Here is an 18,977-nt window from a genome sequence, read left to right on the forward strand (position 1 = left end):
AGGCAAAGGCCGCTGGGGAGCAACGAGCACAGCCTCCAGGTGGAAGGAAGGCCCACGTGGGGCCTGCCCCACTCCCTCCCAAACCAGGCCCCCAAGATTCACAGGGACAAAAACAAAAACAAGACAGGGCTGCTGCCATTTTCAAGCTTCAGAGTGACAGACAGCGGCATTTTTAGCTCGCCTGCAGGAGCTTTTGGAGACCTGGACCTCCCTGAAAGCAGAGGAGTTCAAAATCTGCAGTCGCTGGTCGCCACGGGTTACCTCCTGTTTCTGTCTGGTGACTCAGGAGGTAATTGTAGCTTAGGGCGGAGAACCCGCCTGGTTTCTTTTGCTCTTGACCAGAGGCAGCCCTCTGTGGGGGTGGTGGAGGCAACCCCAGAGAGGGAGGGGTGCAGACAGCTCACAAGTTCAAGATCCTTTCTTCTCTATCAGCCTGTCATTCCAAGTATTACCCACTCTCCTCAATGAAGAGACTGTCTCCAGAAAACCCCATTGGAGGGTGATTATAAAGTAACCCGAGAGCCTAAGGGCTGGTAATGTGCATTCATTTAACCCGAGGAGCTCCTGCCCCCACCGGGCTCTGAATGGAAGGTGCCTTCAGGGGGTACGTTTTGGTGGCAGGGTGGGGGCAGTACTGAGAGGTGAGTATGGCCCGAAATGTTGCCTGGAGCTTCTGAACTGGCTTTGGAGTCCTGGTTTTCAGCAGAGCCAGCTCCAGGGCCAGGCCCAGGGATGAGGAGAACACGATCGCAGAGGCCCACAGATTCCACCTGCTTCACAGCGTTGCGGGGGCATTCCTGTTCTCCACACAGGCCACCCCTCCACCCCGCAGGTCTCCTCCCCTCCATCCTGGCACACACCCCGAGCGACCCGCAGAGGCGTGGGGAGGGTACACTGAGGGCCCCTGCCAGGTTCAGTGGTGCCCCAGTCAGTGTAAGCTGAATGAATAAATGGATGAAGGAAGGAGTGAATAAACTCCCCTTCTGTAGGCTAGACTGATTCTGGGATGTGCACCCAGCCGTGTGTAAGATGCTCTCTACTCCTCTACTTCTGAAGAGGGGTAAGGAAATTCCTTCCCATTCCTAAAAGGCCTGCTTACTGGGCCCCAGGGGATTTTCCTAGCAGTGTGTGTGTGTGGGGGGGTGGTGGCAAGGGGGAGCATCTGATTTCCATCTCTCTCTCTCTCTCTCTCTCTCTCTCGCGTGTCATAAATGCCAACTGACTTTGGGGCTGTCCTCACAGAGGCAGGAGACCGAGGGGCTGTCGAATCCTTTAGAGAGTGGGCAAGCAGACCCTGCAGGTGAATGGAAGACCACGGCACCCTGGTTCCTGAGCACTTGCTGGTCAGAAAACCAACAATAACTAGTCGTTATTCTTAATGGGCTATCAATCCTACCTCACACCATCCAGAGAAAAAGCTTTCAGGTTGTTTGGGGGATGAGGACCTCACTGAGGCCAACTTCTGTCCACTGCTGCCAACACCCAGATGAGAAGGAGCATCTGGAGGGGAGAAAGTTCTCCTCCACCCGTTACCTGAATGGGCAAGCGGCTATTTGCCTGGGGTCCACAAAGAGCCACGATGCAGTGAAGACAATACGAGTCCCACCGCCTGCCAGGAGACGTTGGGAGGGGACCAAGACACAAACTCCCCCTGTTCACCCTGGTGACCACATACATCTGAGCCATTTATGGAATGAAGGACGAGAAGGCTCCCCTAGCAAAGGCAGGCAACCTTCTCCCGGCAAATCCTTTCCAGATCTGAAAGGAACAGACTTGCCCCTTTCTCTGTCTTTTTCCCTTGGGGCTCTGCCTACCGCAGCCTGGCTTGCTGGGACCAGTTGCCCAGCTCCACTCCGTTCCACAAGCAATAGGAGACCCTCCTTCTCCACGCGTGTTTTGATCTTTCTCTCCTTTGAACTCCGTAAACAGTCCCTCCTCTGTCTGAATACTCTGGTGCATGAAGGCAGAATCGCAGCTCCGGGAGAAGGTGCTCATAATCTTCTGCAGATGATGCCGAGTCCTCCCGCAGTCTGCGGGGCATCCCCCCGCCCCCCACTCCTGCCCTGGCTCTTCCCCACCCCCAGCTTTTTTTTTTTTTTTTTAACCACTTCTGCTTCCTTCATTTCTTTGCAGCTGCAGCAGAGAGCTATAGTAAAGCTACTGTATAGGATTTTGAAAGCAGGGCCTCTGAGAGCTTTCCAAACTCCATACAAGCCGGTTATTCTCTGCCTTGTTTTCTTTGGCTTCAGGTTAGTAACACAGAATGAGTCAAACAGTATTAACTTTCAATAGGGAAGTGGTGTGGTCAACCAAAGCTGTTTGCGGCTAGATTGTGCAGATAGGTAGGGCAGGTAATGAAGAACAGCTCATAACTCTGCGAGGAGGCGAACAAGGGAGGCAGGCCTCGCTCAGAAACATCGAACAATGAAGTCAACAGGGCTCAGACCATCTTTTTCAGTCGGCGGTGGAATGAACACTAAGGTCTCTGACCGGCCACCTTCAGGAAGCTGGCCATGTTGGGACTCTGTGGCTTGCACAATTGAGCACTTTGTGGGTAGAAGGATGTCTTTTTTTTTTTTCTTTTTTCTTAAATGATGCCAAAGCCATGGGAAATCTAGTTAGGATGATTTCTTCTGCTTGCGGCACGTCACCTTTATTCATTTCTTGCTCCGGCTTGGGGAGTGATAGATGCACCCCCCCCACACACACTCTGTCTTCCCCTGCCGGCCCTCCCCCATCTTCCCAGTCCCAGATCTCTGCCTCCCCAGGTTGGTGGGCTGGCTGCAGGTCCGCAGGGCCCCGGGGCGGGGTGGGGGGGGGTTCTCCTTCTCTCGGTTGGAAGACGATGCGTTGGAAGTGCCACTGTCCCTACAGACACGGATTGAGTCGTCCTTTGAGAAGCCGATGAAAGATCTTAAAAATCATCGGATCCTCTCTCATTCTGCAGATGGGGAAATGGAGGCTCTGAGAGGGGGACAGGGGGGCCCGCCGAGCTCCGCAGAGCCAGCGGGGGCCCGAAGCTGTGGCTCCCAGGCCAGGGGTCTTTCCACCAGGCCGGCCGCCGCTCCCTTGCCCAGGGCTCAGGATTCCTTTTACAGTTGAACAGAGCAGCTCCCGAGATGAGCCCAGCCCTGCAGACTCAAATTTCAGCAGTTTCCAGTCCTTTCTGCCTGCCCTCAGCTGCCTATTTATTTTGCGCCTGGCTGAATCACCCAAGGAATAGAACGAGTTTCTCCCCACCTGCTCCTGGCAGCCAGTCAGCCAACTGAACAGGACAGAAAGCCGGCCTCTCTCTGGAGCCTTGAAAGATTCTCACCTCTGAGCGGCTGCAGATTTGACTCTCGTCCTGGGAAACTGGCATGGAGGCTCAAGGGTGTAACATTTCACCTCCCTGAAATCTAATCCAGAAATCTCAGGCAAGCAGCATATGTAAAGAGCCATGGGCTAAAAAAAAAAAAAAAGGGATAAGGACTCCTCCGGCTGCAGTAGGACCTCACATGCTCCAGCTGCCCTTCCCAAGCCTTTCACTGAGAGAGAAGGGAGTTCCAGAGTTGCAGAGGAAAAAGTGCATTAGGCTTTGGAAAACAAATATATCTTAAAAGAAAAACCAGCTCTCTTCCACGGTCTGGGTTGCTTCTTTTTGTTTTCAATCTTCTTCAAGGGGACAGAGTAGTAGGTAAAGAAAATATCAAGATATTCTGATGGAGGGTGCCTGGGTGGCTCAGTCGTTAAGCATCTGCCTTTGGTTCAGGTCATGGTCCCAGGGTCCTGGGATCCAGCCCCATATCGGGCTCCCTGCTCGGGCGGGAAGCCTGCTTCTCCCTCTCCCACTCCCCCTGCTTGTGTTCCCTCTCTCACTGTGTCTTTCTCTGTCAAATAAATAAATAAAATCTTAAAAAAAAAAGATATTCTGATGGCAAAAGATAAAATTCTCAGCAGCATGGATTTACAGCGGGGGCTGATTTGAATGTCTCTATTTTTTTCTCTATAAGTTTATTCTCCTCAATTCCAAGAGACCTCATGAGATGAAATCTACCTCCAAAAAAAAAAACAATAATTATTTTAAGATCCCTAAGATTTTTGCGTAATATACACAAACAAAAATTTTTTCCATTATATTTTTCTATTATTTTACTACATAGCTATTAGATTTCTACTAGCTAATTGATAAGACTGTTTACAAAGCACCTTGATATATATTATCTCAATTCATCCAAAACAACTCTATGCAGGAGACAGCTCCTATGACTATTCCCATCTTATAAGATGACCCAGTGGAAGCTTCTAGATGTTAAGAGACTTGGCAGGCACACAGCAGTATGAGTGCTAACTCACGTTCAGTTAAGAAACAACTACATTTTCATAAAATCTCTGGAGAAGGACCACCCCTCTGCAAGGCCATCCAGTTAACAGGATTTTGCTTCGCTGAGGAATAAGTCGTTGAAGTTGGTTCAGTACTTGGAATTAATAATAGGGTAAGAAGGAAAACAGAAAAAAGCCCTTATTGTATTGTATTCTGGGGGCCCGATCTGCCAGGATTTTTTTTTTTTTTAAATAACTTGCCAATGGCAGATATTTGGCCCTCACTTGGGCAGAATTTCAGTAGTTCCCTTGGTAAGGGCTAAGGGAGGAGGGAAAGGGACCTATGTGTCCAGGGCATGTGCTAATATTTAAGAAGCTCCTCTCTTCCAGGCTGGTTGTCATCAATCTACACAAGACCTTGGCCCACCCCTGCCCACCCCACCAAGGATATCACCTTCCTGGTTTTACACTTGAGGAGGCTGAGCTTGGGGAGGCTAATCTGATCTCAGACAAGAGGGGAGGCTAAATGAGGCAGCGAGCTCTCTAGGGGCCAGCCACCACTCCAGTCCACCTCTCAGTCTAGCTCATTTTATCCTCAACCCCCCCCAGCAAGGCAGGTGTCACTGAGCCCATTCTACAGATGGGAAAACTGCTGTGCAGCTAGTAAGTAGCAGGGATCACACTTGAAGCCAGGCTGGTCCAGTTCCAATTGCCTCTCTCCCTCCCTCCCTCCTTCCGGCTCAGAGCTTTCTGCTTCATTTCTGAAACCTGGGGCTCTGCCCTGTTGGCAAAGCTGAAGATGAACAAAAAGAGGTGACCCTGTGCATTTCTCCTCAGCTCTTTAAAATGAATGAATTGGGGGGCACCTGGGTGGCTCAGTTGGTTAGGTGACTGCCTTCGGCTCAGGTCATGATCCTGGAGTCCCTGGATCGAGTGCCGCATCGGGCTCCCTGCTCAGCGGGGAGTCTGCTTCTCCCTCTGACCCTCCCCGTCTCGTGTTCTCTCTCTCATTCTCTCTCTCTCTCTCTCAAATAAATAAAGTCTTTAAAAATAAATAAATAAAATGAACGAATTGGAAATATCACAAAACCACTTTAAAGCCAAATAAAAATAAGGTGATACCAGGAACAAATCCAAAAGGGGCCATGGATGCATACAGTCCTTAAAAATTTACTGATTTTCAAAATATTTGCTTTTTATCTCAGATGACCAGAAGACTTACTTCTAGACCGTGGCGAACAAAAAACAAAAACAAAACCAACCAAACACATAGCATATCAAATATTCGACATTTCGGTATATGAAAGAATCCTGAAAGACTTTCATAACAGCCTGAGTTTTAGTCAATACTGTCTTTAATGGAACCTGAGCATATGTAAATCATGGAAGTACCAAACTAATGTATTGCCATTAACTTACTTTATAGGGGTCTAGGGAGTTGGCAGATTAATTTGATTGTGTTTCTTTAAAAAAAAAAAAAGGCAAACAGCAAAGAAATTTGCTTTGGGTACTTAAATTTTTTTTTAACCTTGATTTTTACCTGTAAGTGTATATCCATAATATCTGGCTATGGGCTGTAGCCAACTTAACCAGTAACACTGCATAACTTATTTGCACATAGAACTTGAGACAAGTACACCACATGTACATGCCCAGTCATGTTATGAAAGAGGCATTTCACATTCAACCAAACGTCAGTGTCTTCTGTGGTGTCGGATAATACAGTTGTAATGCCCAGTAATCGATTATACCTAATTTATCCCTTCTTTATTGCCAACTTTCCATAGCAAAAAACCTTCAAGACAAATGATTATAAAGGACAAGAATATAGAAAGAACAGAAGACAGCAATTGCAAGTTAGCTCAAATGAACTTAAACCCAGATCTAGTGCAAGGAGGTAGTTTTACTTATTTAAGCTGAACTTTTGGGGAGTTTTGTTTGTTTGTTTTCAAAATGAGAAGTGGAAAATGGCTAGTGCGTGGAAAAAATTCTCAAGCCACCCCAAAGTTGAGAAGCCCACCGTGATAACGCTGTGTGGTGCTGCCAACAACAGCCTTTCCCCAGCGTGGTTCCCCACCCCAGCCTTGGCGGTGGCCCACCTGGTCCTGCAGCACCCAAGGTGACCAAGGCCCCGGCTTAGGTCCCCTGACAGTGCAACTGGATGACTCGCGTGGACCTCGGCTGAGCTGCCCCCCAACCACCCCAGGTGGGGGGCTGCTCCCCCAGGCCACAGGGCACGCTGGCTGCAAACCTAGGCGCCGCGCATGCGCAGAAGGGTCTCCAACTCTACGGTGGAGAGCACCTGTGTCGTCGAAATATGCCACTGAATGTCTTTGGAGGAAATGAAGAAAAGCCCTACCAAACAGATACCAAAATACCCAAAAAGCCCCAGAACAAGTCTAGCAAGACACATTGGTTTAGGGAACTTAGAAGATGTTTCCTAAGTCTGCAAAGCTTGCCTGCGGCTAACGGGTCCAGGCACCCCGGGGAGGTGAGCAGCTCTCCTCTGGGGCAAGAATTCAGACTCCAAGAGACTCTGGCATACTTCATGTCAGTTTTCTAGAACAGTGTGGAAGAGCCTCTCCTCCAGCCTGTCATGCATATATTGAAAAGAGCCTGCACGTTACGTCTCAGCACCCACTTCCGCAGTTACTCAGACAGGATTTTTCCCCTGGAATTTTTCACAAAGTTCACCATTTGGGAGTAAGGCCATTTTGCCAAAGAGGGACTTAGGAACAGTGCCCAGAGTGTTTCAAGGGTCCATAAAAATGCCAGAAAAGAAATTTTACTGGGTCTAAATACAAAAGGAAAACTGAAAAAAAAAAAATCAAAATTTATAAATGTTTAATTAAATGTCTTAAAAAATGCAGCATGATGGCAACTTCATGAATTTTTAAACTTAGGATTCACATTTTTTTTGTTGTTGTTGTTTAGAGTTTTCTCATAGTCAAAGGATTCCAAGACTAAATGCAAATAATTGCTCCATCTTCTTGCTCCACACAGTGTGTTCTAAATGTTCTCCAGAGGCTGTCTCCTCCAGCCTCCCAGCCCTGTGAGGGCTATAGCCACTGTCCTTGGAGGCTCAGCCAGGCCAGCCACCCCCAACCAGGTATGGTCACCCACACAGTTAGCAAGTATCAGAATGGGGAATCTCAACCCTGATTGTAATTACATCGTTCAGGGCAGTGAAATCGGGGCCAAAGGTAATGAAATGAGTTACTCATAGCCAGATAATTTCAAAAATAAATGATAAAAGCCCTTTCAAAAATTTACAGCCAAAGGAAAAAAAAAGATATCTAACATACTATGCATGTGGGTACATGTGGGTATGTCCGATGTCACATAGGACAAAGTCCCCTTCTCCCAGGGAAGGGGGGCCCAGGAGACTCAGCCTCGAAGGGGCCTTGTTTGTGGGGAATCTATGACTCTGTTTTCCTGACAATATTTTGTTACCCCTTCCAAGTGGGAACTAACTTGGAGATTATCTCATCCCATCACCTGGTTGGACGGAAGAGGAAAGTGAGGACCAGGAGGAAAGTACTTAAGATAATTGACCAAGGTCACACCCACTGGCTTGGTGGCGCCAGTGTGAACCCAGGTCCTCCGTTCAGGATCCAGAGACTTTTCTACATGTTTTAAGATTAAGAAATGGAAGCCTAAATAGAGACAGATTTTTTTTTTTTTCCTTTTAGCCCTTCATGTACTAAATTCTAACAAGGACTGTGATATATTAGGTTAGATCCCGACCTCACTGGAATGACATTTAAAATAAAGCTTTGGGGTGGGGGGGGCGCCTGGGTGGCTCAGTCGGTTAAGCATCTGCCTTTGGCTCAGATCATGATCCCAGGGTCCTGGGATGGAGCCCCGCATCAGGCTCCCTGCTCAGCGGGGGGAGGGGGGTCTGCTTTTTCCTGACCCTCTGCTCCTCCCCCCTGCTTGTGTTCTCTCTCTCTCTCTCAAATAAATAAATAAAATCTTAAAAAATAAATAAACAAACTAGCGCTTCGGTTTGCAATAGCCCCGATGGAAAGAGAAATCCAAGGGAATGATCTAAGTTTCACTGCATGCTTCTTCACTTCCCTGTCCCCCTCTATTAGACTGAGAGGGTACCTAGATCCTCTCCTGGGGTTCTTCCTGGTACCTACCTGGAAGGATTTCTCCCCCTTCCTTTCTGCAGCAATACAAATACCAAATAAAAATCTTAGTGACTGGTATAGATAGGGCTAGTTACCAAGAGGTTGCAGGCCTCCCCAGTCTTGGTGAGCTGATGGAGGGGGGTTATCACTGCTCCCAGGGGGAGAAGCATACTTTCCCCAGGATCCTCTTATATTTCCACTTGTCCAAGGGAACCTTTCGGACCTTGGCCCGAATTAAGTCTGTCGAAAACTCAAGGGTCAGGGACATCTTTATGTATATAAAATTCTTCTTATTCTAGTTTGATACTACTGAAAATAATAAACAGAATGAGATTCTAAAGTTTACTAGACACATTTAGGCAGATTATTATTAATCCTTTAAAAATTGCTTTTGCCAAGTCTTGGGGTAGTTGGGGAGCTTAGCACAGTGGAAGTCACCCAGAATGTCCATCTTAGTACCTAAATGCCTTTCAGAGTGGGGAGGAGGAATATAAGTAAGTAGAACATTTCCACCTCTTGGAGCTTCTGTCTGTCTCCTACTTTATATCTGGGTGGGAGGGAAGAAAGCATTATTTCCTTTTTCTTTTGTGAATCAGGATTTCATCTAGAAAGAACTAAGGTCCAAATCTGATATTTGAAGAATCCAAGGGATTAAGTATATCACTGTTCATTACCTGGAAGAAATGCTTAAGCATTTCTGAGCAAACAAAGTGACCGTAGATGGATAATTACAATCCTGAGCTCATAGATCTATAAAACTCCCTTCCAGTCCACTAGCCAGTGAGGAGCAAAGGACACAAGTTTCTATCCTTCTAGAGGACTGGACCCTCTGGTCCCCACCTGGATCCTCAAGGAAGCTCTTTGCCAAAGGGGGGGACCAGGACTTGGAATATTCACCTGGTGATCATTTTGTCACATTATCTGTCTTTCCTGCAGGCCCACACCGGGGGTCCCTGCTTCAGGTCCCTGTTGATGCCTGGCCCCCAAGCAGACCCTGGGGACAGATGTGGAGCCAACCATTGGTACCTGGGGCCACGTGGCTGCGTGTTGGGTCGTGCCCCCTGCCCCAGGGTGTAGGGCACTGTAACCCCATCCACCAGAAAACGCTGGTTCCTTGTCTGTCCAATGACTTCCCAGGCTCCGAGGCTCTGCTTTCTTGAAGACTATATTTGAACCAGAATTGTATTGATAAACCCTCCTAATAAAAAATATCTGAAACAGAAATTTCAATACAATGAAGCCCAAGGAGCAGATGGTGCAGTTCTTAAAACCAAACATTGGCGTCTGTGGGTCGCCGTGTCTGGACTGCTTCTTTCCAGTTCTGGCTTCCTGATGGTGTAACCTTTGGCAAGGGACCTCACTTCTCTTTGCTTCGACTTCCTTACCTGTTCTTGCAAAGATGATATCAACTAATCTACGGGAAGCTCTCTGAACAGTGTTGGGCGAACAATGGTATTAAGTGCTAGCTATTATTATTATTAGATGTTATTATTATTATTATTATTATTTTTATTTAATTAATTAATTTTTTTTTAAAGATTTTATTTATTCATTTGAGACACAGATAGAGAAAGCACGAGCAGGGGGCAGAGGGAGACGGAGAAGCAGGCTCCCCACTGAGCCAGGAGCCCGATGTGGGGCTCGATCCCAGGACCCTGGGATCATGACCTGAGCTGAAGGCAGACGCTTAACCATTTGAGCCACCCAGGCGCCCCTATTATTATTTTTAAAGATTTTATTTATTTATTTGACAGAGAGAGAGAGAGACAGCAAGAGAGAGTGCACGAGCAGGGGGAGTGGGAGAGGGAGAAGCAGGCTCCCCACTGAGCAGGGAGAAGCATGCTGGCTCGATCCCAGGACCCCGAGATCATGATCTGAGCTGAAGGCAGACGCTTAATGACTGAGCCACCCAGGCGCCCCATGTGTTTTTATTACGAAGAGAAAATAATATTTTAAAAACCCCGTGCCTTAGTCAGTCACAAAAGCAATCTGTAAACATTTCTGCTCATCCTGCACTTTTCTAGAGAAGCTTGATTTTTAGGCCCATTATCGCCATAGTTTATAGGTACTTTTCACGCATTCCTCTTTTTCCCTCCAAAAATGCTCTCCATGTTTAAGGATCTTGTTTCTTCTGTCTCTCTGTTAGAGATTTGCTGCTTCCATTCAAACTCATAGAAGGAAATATATTTGTGTGATGTAATCTCAACAAAGTCCTTAGCGATGCGATTGAGTGATAAAGAGTTAGGCCCTCCGGTGGACCTTTTTTAACTATGATTCCCTATTCAAAAAAGGTTAGTCAGCAAGAAGGCTAGTGCCCCAGAAAAAAGCATTTTCCAAAGTTTTTAAGGACTCCACCTAGCTATCTGTGATTGTGAATTCCAAGCCAGCACAACACAGTTTCTGTGAGGGACTCCTTGAACCTGAGGTCAGGAGTTGCCCCAGAAATGGCCAATATTTGCTGTATTCATCTTTTCAAGTTTTAATTAGGTTACTCAGTGTTCCAGATGTAACCGATACCTGGCCAGACAGGGGACGGCTTGTGACATCAGAATGACTACCCAATTCATATCCCTGGGATCCCCACCCCCTGCCATCGGGTCGCTCAGGGTCCCAACTGCTTAATCTCTCCTTAGCAAAATATCTTCCTCCATGGCACTGAGGTACTACATAGTCTCTGCAGAGAATATCCTTCAGTATCTTAATACCATCATATTACAGATGCATGGGTTCTAGAGCTAGAGTTTTTCACTGGATCCCCCCCAAATAAAAAAATATACATAAAAACAGCTCTCAAATATCCTTGTCCTGAAAAATCCCTTTGTCAGTCTATCTTTCACATTTAATGAAATAAACATGACTATCTCTCAATATATTACAAGCCTCAAAGTGTTCTATCTATGAACTGAACACAGATTCCCCACTGCTGCTTGCGAGAACAGAGCCCAGCCCAGAATACCTTCTGATGGGGCTCTTCTCCACGATAAATTCAATTTTTCATCAATTGGTAATTTTTCTATTAGTCTGAGATGTCAATAAAATCCTGTGGAATGTGGGAAAAAACAAGTTGTGACTCCCTAGGCGGCAGGTCAGTTGCTCTAAGTAACCATCTGAGATGAAAACCATTTTCCATTCTCTTTGGAATGCACTTTTTGCTGCACCTTCAGAAAACCAGGAAACTGAGGCGGAAAGCATCAAGTGATCCCACTGGGCTGGCTGACGGCCGGCTGTGGCATGTTCTCTAGTGCTTAGTCCTTTTTACCTCAGTGTCAGGGCAAGCGACATAAGGTTCCCTGCTGGGTTTTTGCTCGAGTGTTTCAAGCTGAAGCCTCCATGCCTGCCACGAGGCACCACCATTTGCCCCTTCTAGACCATCTCCCAGCTGGCATGAATGTGAGAAGTCCTGTAAGCCAACACCTCATTTCAAACTCGAGGCTACAAAGCCACGTCAGAGAGTCTAGAAGAGGTCAACGTACAGACAGCCCAGGTGGATGGAGAGGTGCAGTGGACGGACCGACAGATGGATGGACGGACGGGAGTGCAGGATAATGTACCAGGAGTACATACTATTCATCACCAACTATTTCTTTTTAACCAAGGCACATCATTTCAGTTCCCTGGGCTTTTCCCTGTTTTCTAATCTGAGGCCATTAAGGCCCAGAGGCTCTCTCTTCAGCTCCCCCAGTCTTTGATTTCATGAAACAACAGAACTTTCCAAAACTACTGACCTGAGAATGCCGGAGCCACTTTGCCAGGATCGACCAGAATTCATAGCCCCATAATGATAATAGGGACTTGGGAGGTGTTATTAATCCAGAGATGTGACACTGTCTGGGCATCCTGATTGACATGCAATGACCTCTCTTAACATGACATTAGAAAGTGAATTATCCACAATAGCCAAGACCAGAGACAACCTAAGTGTCCATCAATAAATGAATGGATAAAAAAATACACACACACACCCAATGGGATATTATTCAGCCTTATAAGGAAGGAAATTCTGCCATTTGCAACAACATGAATGAACATCGAGGGCATTATGCTACATGAAATAAGTCAAACAGAGAAAGACAAGTACTGTATGATCTCACATGTAAAATCTAAAAAAAAAAAAAAAAAGAACTCTTAGAAACAGAAAGCAGCAGATTGGTGGATGCCAGGGGCAGGAGACGGGGGCCGAGCGGGAGTGCAGGGACGTGGGTGAAGGTGGTCAAAGGGTACAAGCTTCTAGTTATAAGATGAACAAGTCCTGGGGATGTAACGTATAGCGTGATGACTATAGTTAACAGTGCTGTATTGTATACTTGAAAGTTGCTAGGTGAACAGATCTTAAAAGTTCTCATCACACACATACACACACATACACACAAACTGTAACTATTGGAGGTGATGGATGTGTTAACTCATCTTATAGTGGCAATCATTGTGCAACATACACATATATCAAATCATGTTGTAAACTTGAAACTTACACGATGTTATATGTCAATTATATCTCAGTAAAGTTGAAAAACACTCTCTTGATTTTCTCTTTACAAAAAAAGAAAGAAAGAAAGAAAGGAAGGAAGAAAGAAAGGAAGAAAGGAAGGAAGAAAGAGGGAGGCTGTGAGCAGAGCTTCATCAAAAAGTAGTTCCCACCTTGAATCTAGATTTTCACATAATGAGGAAGACAGCACATGAAAATTAGCACGGAGGGCCCACCCTTGCTTCTTGGGGTGAATATAAAAGTCGGCATTACTCAAGCCACCCCGGGAGTCTGTGTGCATTCAATTTTTTTTCTACAAGTCCTTTGTGCTGTGTGGGACTATCTACCTGGGACTCTGACACCTCTCTAGACCATGCCTACTACCTTCCATTTAATTTTCCCTACGACCCCAAATTCCATTTGGCAGGAAAGACTCCATAAAAACGGGTGTCTCCTTGGAGCAAATCCCTTCTGTCTGTTCAAAGAGCCCTTCTCAATAATGACTGTTTTCTGAAGTTATAAAACAGCAGGAGAGTAAACTGTATATACAGGCAGGTCATTACAATACCGTATTTTCCTGCTCTGACTGCCAATTCTTAAAAGTCAGAGCACCCACCATTTGTCTTCTGAAGCTCAGCCGCCTGGGTGGGTCTTTGAATGTTACGGGAAATATGGGCAGTGGGGCAAAACCCGCCCCTTTTTTTTATTCACGAGAGAGTAACAGGTAGAGGTATACCAAGGGGTCACTGGTTTAGGCTTATTCCTCCAGGCGCGTCAGCATTTGAACGACTTCTATTTTTTTTTTTATTATGTTCAGTTAGCCACCATATTAGTTTTTGATATAGTGTTCAATGATTGAATGGCTTCTATTTTTTTGAAGAGAGAGATTCTACAGCCACCTGACTGGGCCTTTCTCAAAGTTTCATTACCCTCAAAGTCAACTTCCTTACACCTCACAACTGCCTGCCCCCAGCCCTGTGCCTTGCTAGAACCGAAGCCTGCTTCCTCTCTGGTCCTCTGTGGAGAGCCAAGGCGCCTGCGCCATGTTTCTGTCACGTTATTAACATAACAGGGTCACTATGAGTCTTCAGTTTGCCGCTCCTACTTGGGAAACCTATGAAGGTGCGTTTGGTTGTCACTGTGTGGTCCCGTGCCCATGACCTGCTTTTCAAACGTAAATTGGGATCAGGGGATGCTATCAACTCCCAGAGTTTCCTGAGTCTGGGCATGACCAGATCGTCTCCATGACTTCAAGAGAAAAAGCTGAGAGGGGGTAAATGAGGTCAGAAATAAAGGGAGTCACGGACTAGGCAAATGGCAGCAAGGGGATGGTGAATGGAATACCATGTCCCGGGGGGGCTGTCCCTGGTGGGTATGGTGGTTCCTTGTGCGGGGTGGGGGGGGGTTCTTCCCAGTCTAGGGCACTGAGAAAGCTGAGGCAGTGCATGGATGGTTCTAGCAGGTGATGGAGACACCCTGAGGCTGCAGCCAGGACCCTGCCACAGCTGGGGTGAGCACAGGGTGACCTGTAGAACCACGCCTGGGGGCGGCCGCACCGCCCCAGCAGCATCCCCACTGTGAGAAGCGCCTCTGGAGGACTGCCCGGCCGAGCCCCAGCCTCAGAGGCAGCCAGGGAACCTCTACTGGGGATGGAGAACATTGCTGAGTTCATTCTCTGTGCCAGGCACAGAGCACTGTCTCCTTCTGTCTTAGAAAGAAGCCCTTACGACTGTCTCCATTGTAGACGAGGAGACTGAGGTCCAGGGAGGCTCCGTAACTTGCTGAAGGCTTATGTGCCTGAACCAGAACTCTACTTGTTTTGCCCCCAGAGCCCAAATTCCTAACCACTCCGGTTTACGACCTGACCTCCCTGCATCTCAACCTCCAGGCATAGTGGGAAGCCCTGTTTTTGAATCGCTCTCCCATCAGAAGAGAGAGTACTCATTTTCCACCAGGGACCTGATACGGTTTGGAGGCATGCCGACGCTGGGCAGAACCCAGCCTCCGTCCTGGGGAAGGGTGTGGCTCTGGAAAAGAGTGTTACTCTTGTGTTTACTCAAAGATAGTCATTAAGTCACCGTGAAGACATCTTTCTGCAGACTAAACAACCCCACTGCTTTTTAAAAAAGCTCTCCTCACAGGAGTTCTTTTTTTGGTACCGTCTTTCTATATTTACTGGTTTTCCCCCAGAAATTCTTCTGCCCTCCCATTCTCTATTTTCATCAGTCCTGTAATAAGATTCTGATGTGTGCCACAGAAAGAAAAAGGTCATTTTCATAGTTTTCATCTCAGGCCTTAACAAATGAATAAAAGGCCAGCATGGATAGTAATCAGCCCCTTGTGGTCCATTCTGAAGCTCAGGCATTTTTTGGCCTCCCCTGTGGCTGGCCAATCTTCCATTTACTGTTTGTTTCTGATCCTGTTGAACTTCACCGTGTATTTGAGGGACTAGTCCTCAGTCTCCTGCGGCCCCCAAATGCTTCGAACACGCACTTGACTCAGCCCAATTTGCTTCTCTGCCCCCTAAGAGAATGCTTTAAAAGGAGCCCAGGGCTCAGAGACAAACTTTGAGGGGTGACTGTCAACAATAAAATCCTTTCTCCCTGCAGGGGCCTCACAGTCCTCTCTGACAGAGGTTTTAGCCACATTTGAGCAGTGACAGTTCAACCCAAGGATTCTGAGATACCATCCCTGGTGCCTCAGTTTACCAGCCCAGAAGGTGTGCCAGCCCCATGGGGGGCCCACTTACTTCGAGGTTCTCGGGGTCCATCCACTGTGATTTTGATGGCTCTGTGGTAAGTGGCAACTTGCGGTGGATTTGTGAAGACGGTGATGGTCAGAGTGAAGCTTTTCCCTGTTGGAACACAAAAGAGAACACCGAAAAATGAGGGCATGGTCTGAATATCTTCTGGGTAGTTGACCATTAATTTATGCTTTCCAGCCCTCAGACTGGAAAGGTGGTACTTCTTCAGCATAAGTGAGTGGTTTTTCCAACACTGCCTTAGCTTTGGCTTCCCTTAAATTCTGGAATGCACACCTTCGGTGTTTGTCTAGATGTTAACACTTTGCATGGTTATGCGGCTTTCGTTAAATCATCAATAAACAACACAGGATCAAGAGAGATTCGGTTTTGTTTTCTTTCAAGTCGAGACTCCAGGGAACATGGGATCGGATTGGCAGCTGTCCACTCCCCCGTAACTGTCCCCAAGGAGTAAAAGAAACCGTATCCCTCTTTCCCTTCTAACATTGCCTGTCCCTCTAAGGGTTAGGAAAGACAGAATTCCTGAGTTTGTGAATAGGCAAAGTTAAAATTATTCTCTCTGTATTTCAAAAACACTAATTGCTGGATAATTGACTTTAAATATTACTTTTATTTATTTATTTATTTTTTTTTTATTTATTCATGAGAGTCAGAGAGAGAGAGAGAGAGAGGCAGAGGCAGAGGGAGAAGCAGGCTCCCCGCCTAGCAGGGAGCCCGATGCGGGACTCGATCCCGGGACCCCGGGATCATGACCTGAGCCGAAGGCAGACGCTTAACCATCTGAGCCACCCAGGCGCCCTTTAAATATTACTTTTAAATGCTAGATGTTATTAGAGGCACTCAAGGGATTGGCCAGACAAAATTTATAGTCAATAAACTGACTTAATGATATGTAACTGACAGATTGAGATTCAATAAGGACTATAAACATATATACACACGTGGATCTCCACCTAAGCAGTTTATGTAAACACGTGGGACGTGAGCGTGTTTTCATTACAGATGTCTACCGCGATGCTTTTGGTAACTTTTAAAAACTATTTAAAAATATTTTTATAAGTTAGAAGACAATTACTAACATGGAAGTAAATAATTAATATAAATAGACCAACAATTAATATTAATAATATAAGTATTAATATGCACCTATATTAGTAATTTAAAACATTTCTCCTTGGCCAAGTGGTTCAGAGGATGAACTCTGGGTTTGAACTCTGGCTAGCTGTCCTTTGGCAAGGCCCTAGACCCCTCTGTGCCTCAGCATTTCCCATAGCATGCTGTACCTTATAGCATTTTGGGGGAAGTTAAATGAATTCATAGGAGTAAAACCATTAAAACAGTATCTGGGGCATGATATTCGAAGGTATGCGTGCGAGTGTGTGTGTGTGTGTGTGTATGTGTGTTGTGCTCACTTTTACTATTTTTCTTTTTCTCTTTCTCAGAGTTCCCCAACAGGATTCTAAGGTTTGACTAAGCATGATGTTCGGACCGCCCACATCAGGGCAGTGGGTTTCTATTTAACAGTTTCTCCTCTTAGTCATGTAAAATGAAACAAAACCAAAAAGAAATGAAAGGAAAACAAAACAGGTCCATTCATTCCCCTATCTGTTCTGAAACCGTTTAAAAATCAACTTGTCCAAAAAAAAAAAAAAATCAACTTGTCTTCCTTCCTCAGGTTAGAGCAGGATACTTTCAACTGTCATGCATGTTTTAATACAAAAGAAAGCCACAAAAAAAAGTTCAGTAAAAATACAGTAGACCCTCCAATGGCACAGAGGTTAGGGGTGACGACCCCTGCACTGTTGAAATTCGTGTATAACCTTTGACCTACCCAAAACTACCATTAGCCTACTGCTGACCCGAAGACTCACCCGCAATGTAAGCAGTCAATTAACACATATTTTGCATTTCCTTTGTATTATATACTGTGTTCTTACAATACAGTAAGCTAGAGAAAAGAAAACATTATTAAGAAAAGTCCTATAATACAGTCCTATACTGTATTTATCGGAAAAAATCTGCATGTAAGTGGGCCTGCGTGGTTCAACCCATGTTGTTCAAGGGTCAACTGTGTCATCTTTGGCCGCAGCAAGCCAGCGATTCCTAATCATGAAAAGTCCCCAGGGAACAATCCCCAAGGATCTGTACTGTGCCTCCAGGGAAGACTACGATAAGAAGAACAATGACAAGCTGCGATTGGATGCTGAAACCGGCTTTGTCCAGCCTGGCTTTACAGCCAAAGTCACAGCCAACCTATCTGCCAGGCGAGGTGAGGTTGCTTTCTGGGGAGAGGTGCCCATGGGGGCCAGAGCACTGGAGAAGTCCGGGAGGCCTGGCCCTCAGACTGATCTTCCCATCGGCAGCTCTTCTCTTCTGGAAGCCCGAGAACATTCCTTTTGGGCTTTAGGGATTTGCCATCTTGAGGACATGGTTCACGTGTGGCTGCAGGAAGACGCCCCAGATCACCTCTCCCCTGGCATCTGGCCAAAGTAGGGGGGCTGGCAGGAGGGGCCGCAGGTCAGGTCCAGCGAGCGAGGTGGGCACGGTGATGTGGAGGCGGGGGGCTCTTCCTGCAAGAGGGTTAGGTCGGAGTTCTTGTAACTAATGATGTGACCTCTCCAGTCTCCTGGTCTGCAAAACAGGCGGTTCCGGGCTTGTGGGATACCTGCAAGGTCACTTGCAACTCTGACCGTATCTTCTGAGTTCGCAGCCCTCCCGGCGCCCTCGTTCACGGACACATGTGTGCTTCCTCGGTTGCCTGTGGCTTCAGCCTTTCAGATTCCACAAAAACACTGGATCAGCGTCCTAGGGCTGCTGTAACAAACCAGCACAGACCTGGAGCAGAGGCTGAAGACACAGAAATGCACTCTCTCACACTTCTGGAGGCCACAAGTCCAAAATCAAGGTGTTCGCAGGGCCATGCTTCCTCTGAAGGCTCTAGGGGAGGATCCCTGCTGGCCTTGCCCCAGTGCTGGTAGTTGCTGGCAATCGGTTTGCAGCCGCATTATGTAGTTTTTGCCTCTGTTGTCACATGGCCTTCTTCCCCGTGGGTCTTTGGTCTCCAAATCAACTTCTCTTTATAAGGACACCAGTCATTGGAGTCAGGGCCCACCCTAACCCAGAATGCCCTTGCCTTATTGATTACATCTGCAAAGCCCCTCTATCGAAATAAGGTCACATATTCCGAGGTTCCTGGTAAGCATGAATTTTTAGGGAACATTATTCAACCTAGTTCGAGTTCAGACACCGAGTGTCTTAAGAATTCCGGTCTTGGCACTGAGTCACAGCTTCTTCACGGGCACCTGCGCATTTT

The 18,977-nt window shown here is 46.7% G+C and overlaps 1 protein-coding gene across 1 annotated transcript in view; it reads right to left on the reverse strand.

Annotated features, from left to right (window-relative positions):
* Positions 1-18,977, reverse strand: part of RUNX1 (RUNX family transcription factor 1) — a 94,361-nt gene that overhangs the window by 46,470 nt on the left and 28,914 nt on the right. Inside the window, exon 4 of the mRNA XM_032396938.1 lies at positions 15,653-15,757. Coding sequence (XP_032252829.1) covers positions 15,653-15,757 — 105 coding nt within the window. The remainder of the gene's footprint in view (positions 1-15,652; positions 15,758-18,977) is intronic.

This window comes from Phoca vitulina, unplaced genomic scaffold (assembly GCF_004348235.1).
Source record: "Phoca vitulina isolate PV1807 unplaced genomic scaffold, GSC_HSeal_1.0 scaffold95, whole genome shotgun sequence".
NCBI lineage: Eukaryota > Metazoa > Chordata > Mammalia > Carnivora > Phocidae > Phoca > Phoca vitulina.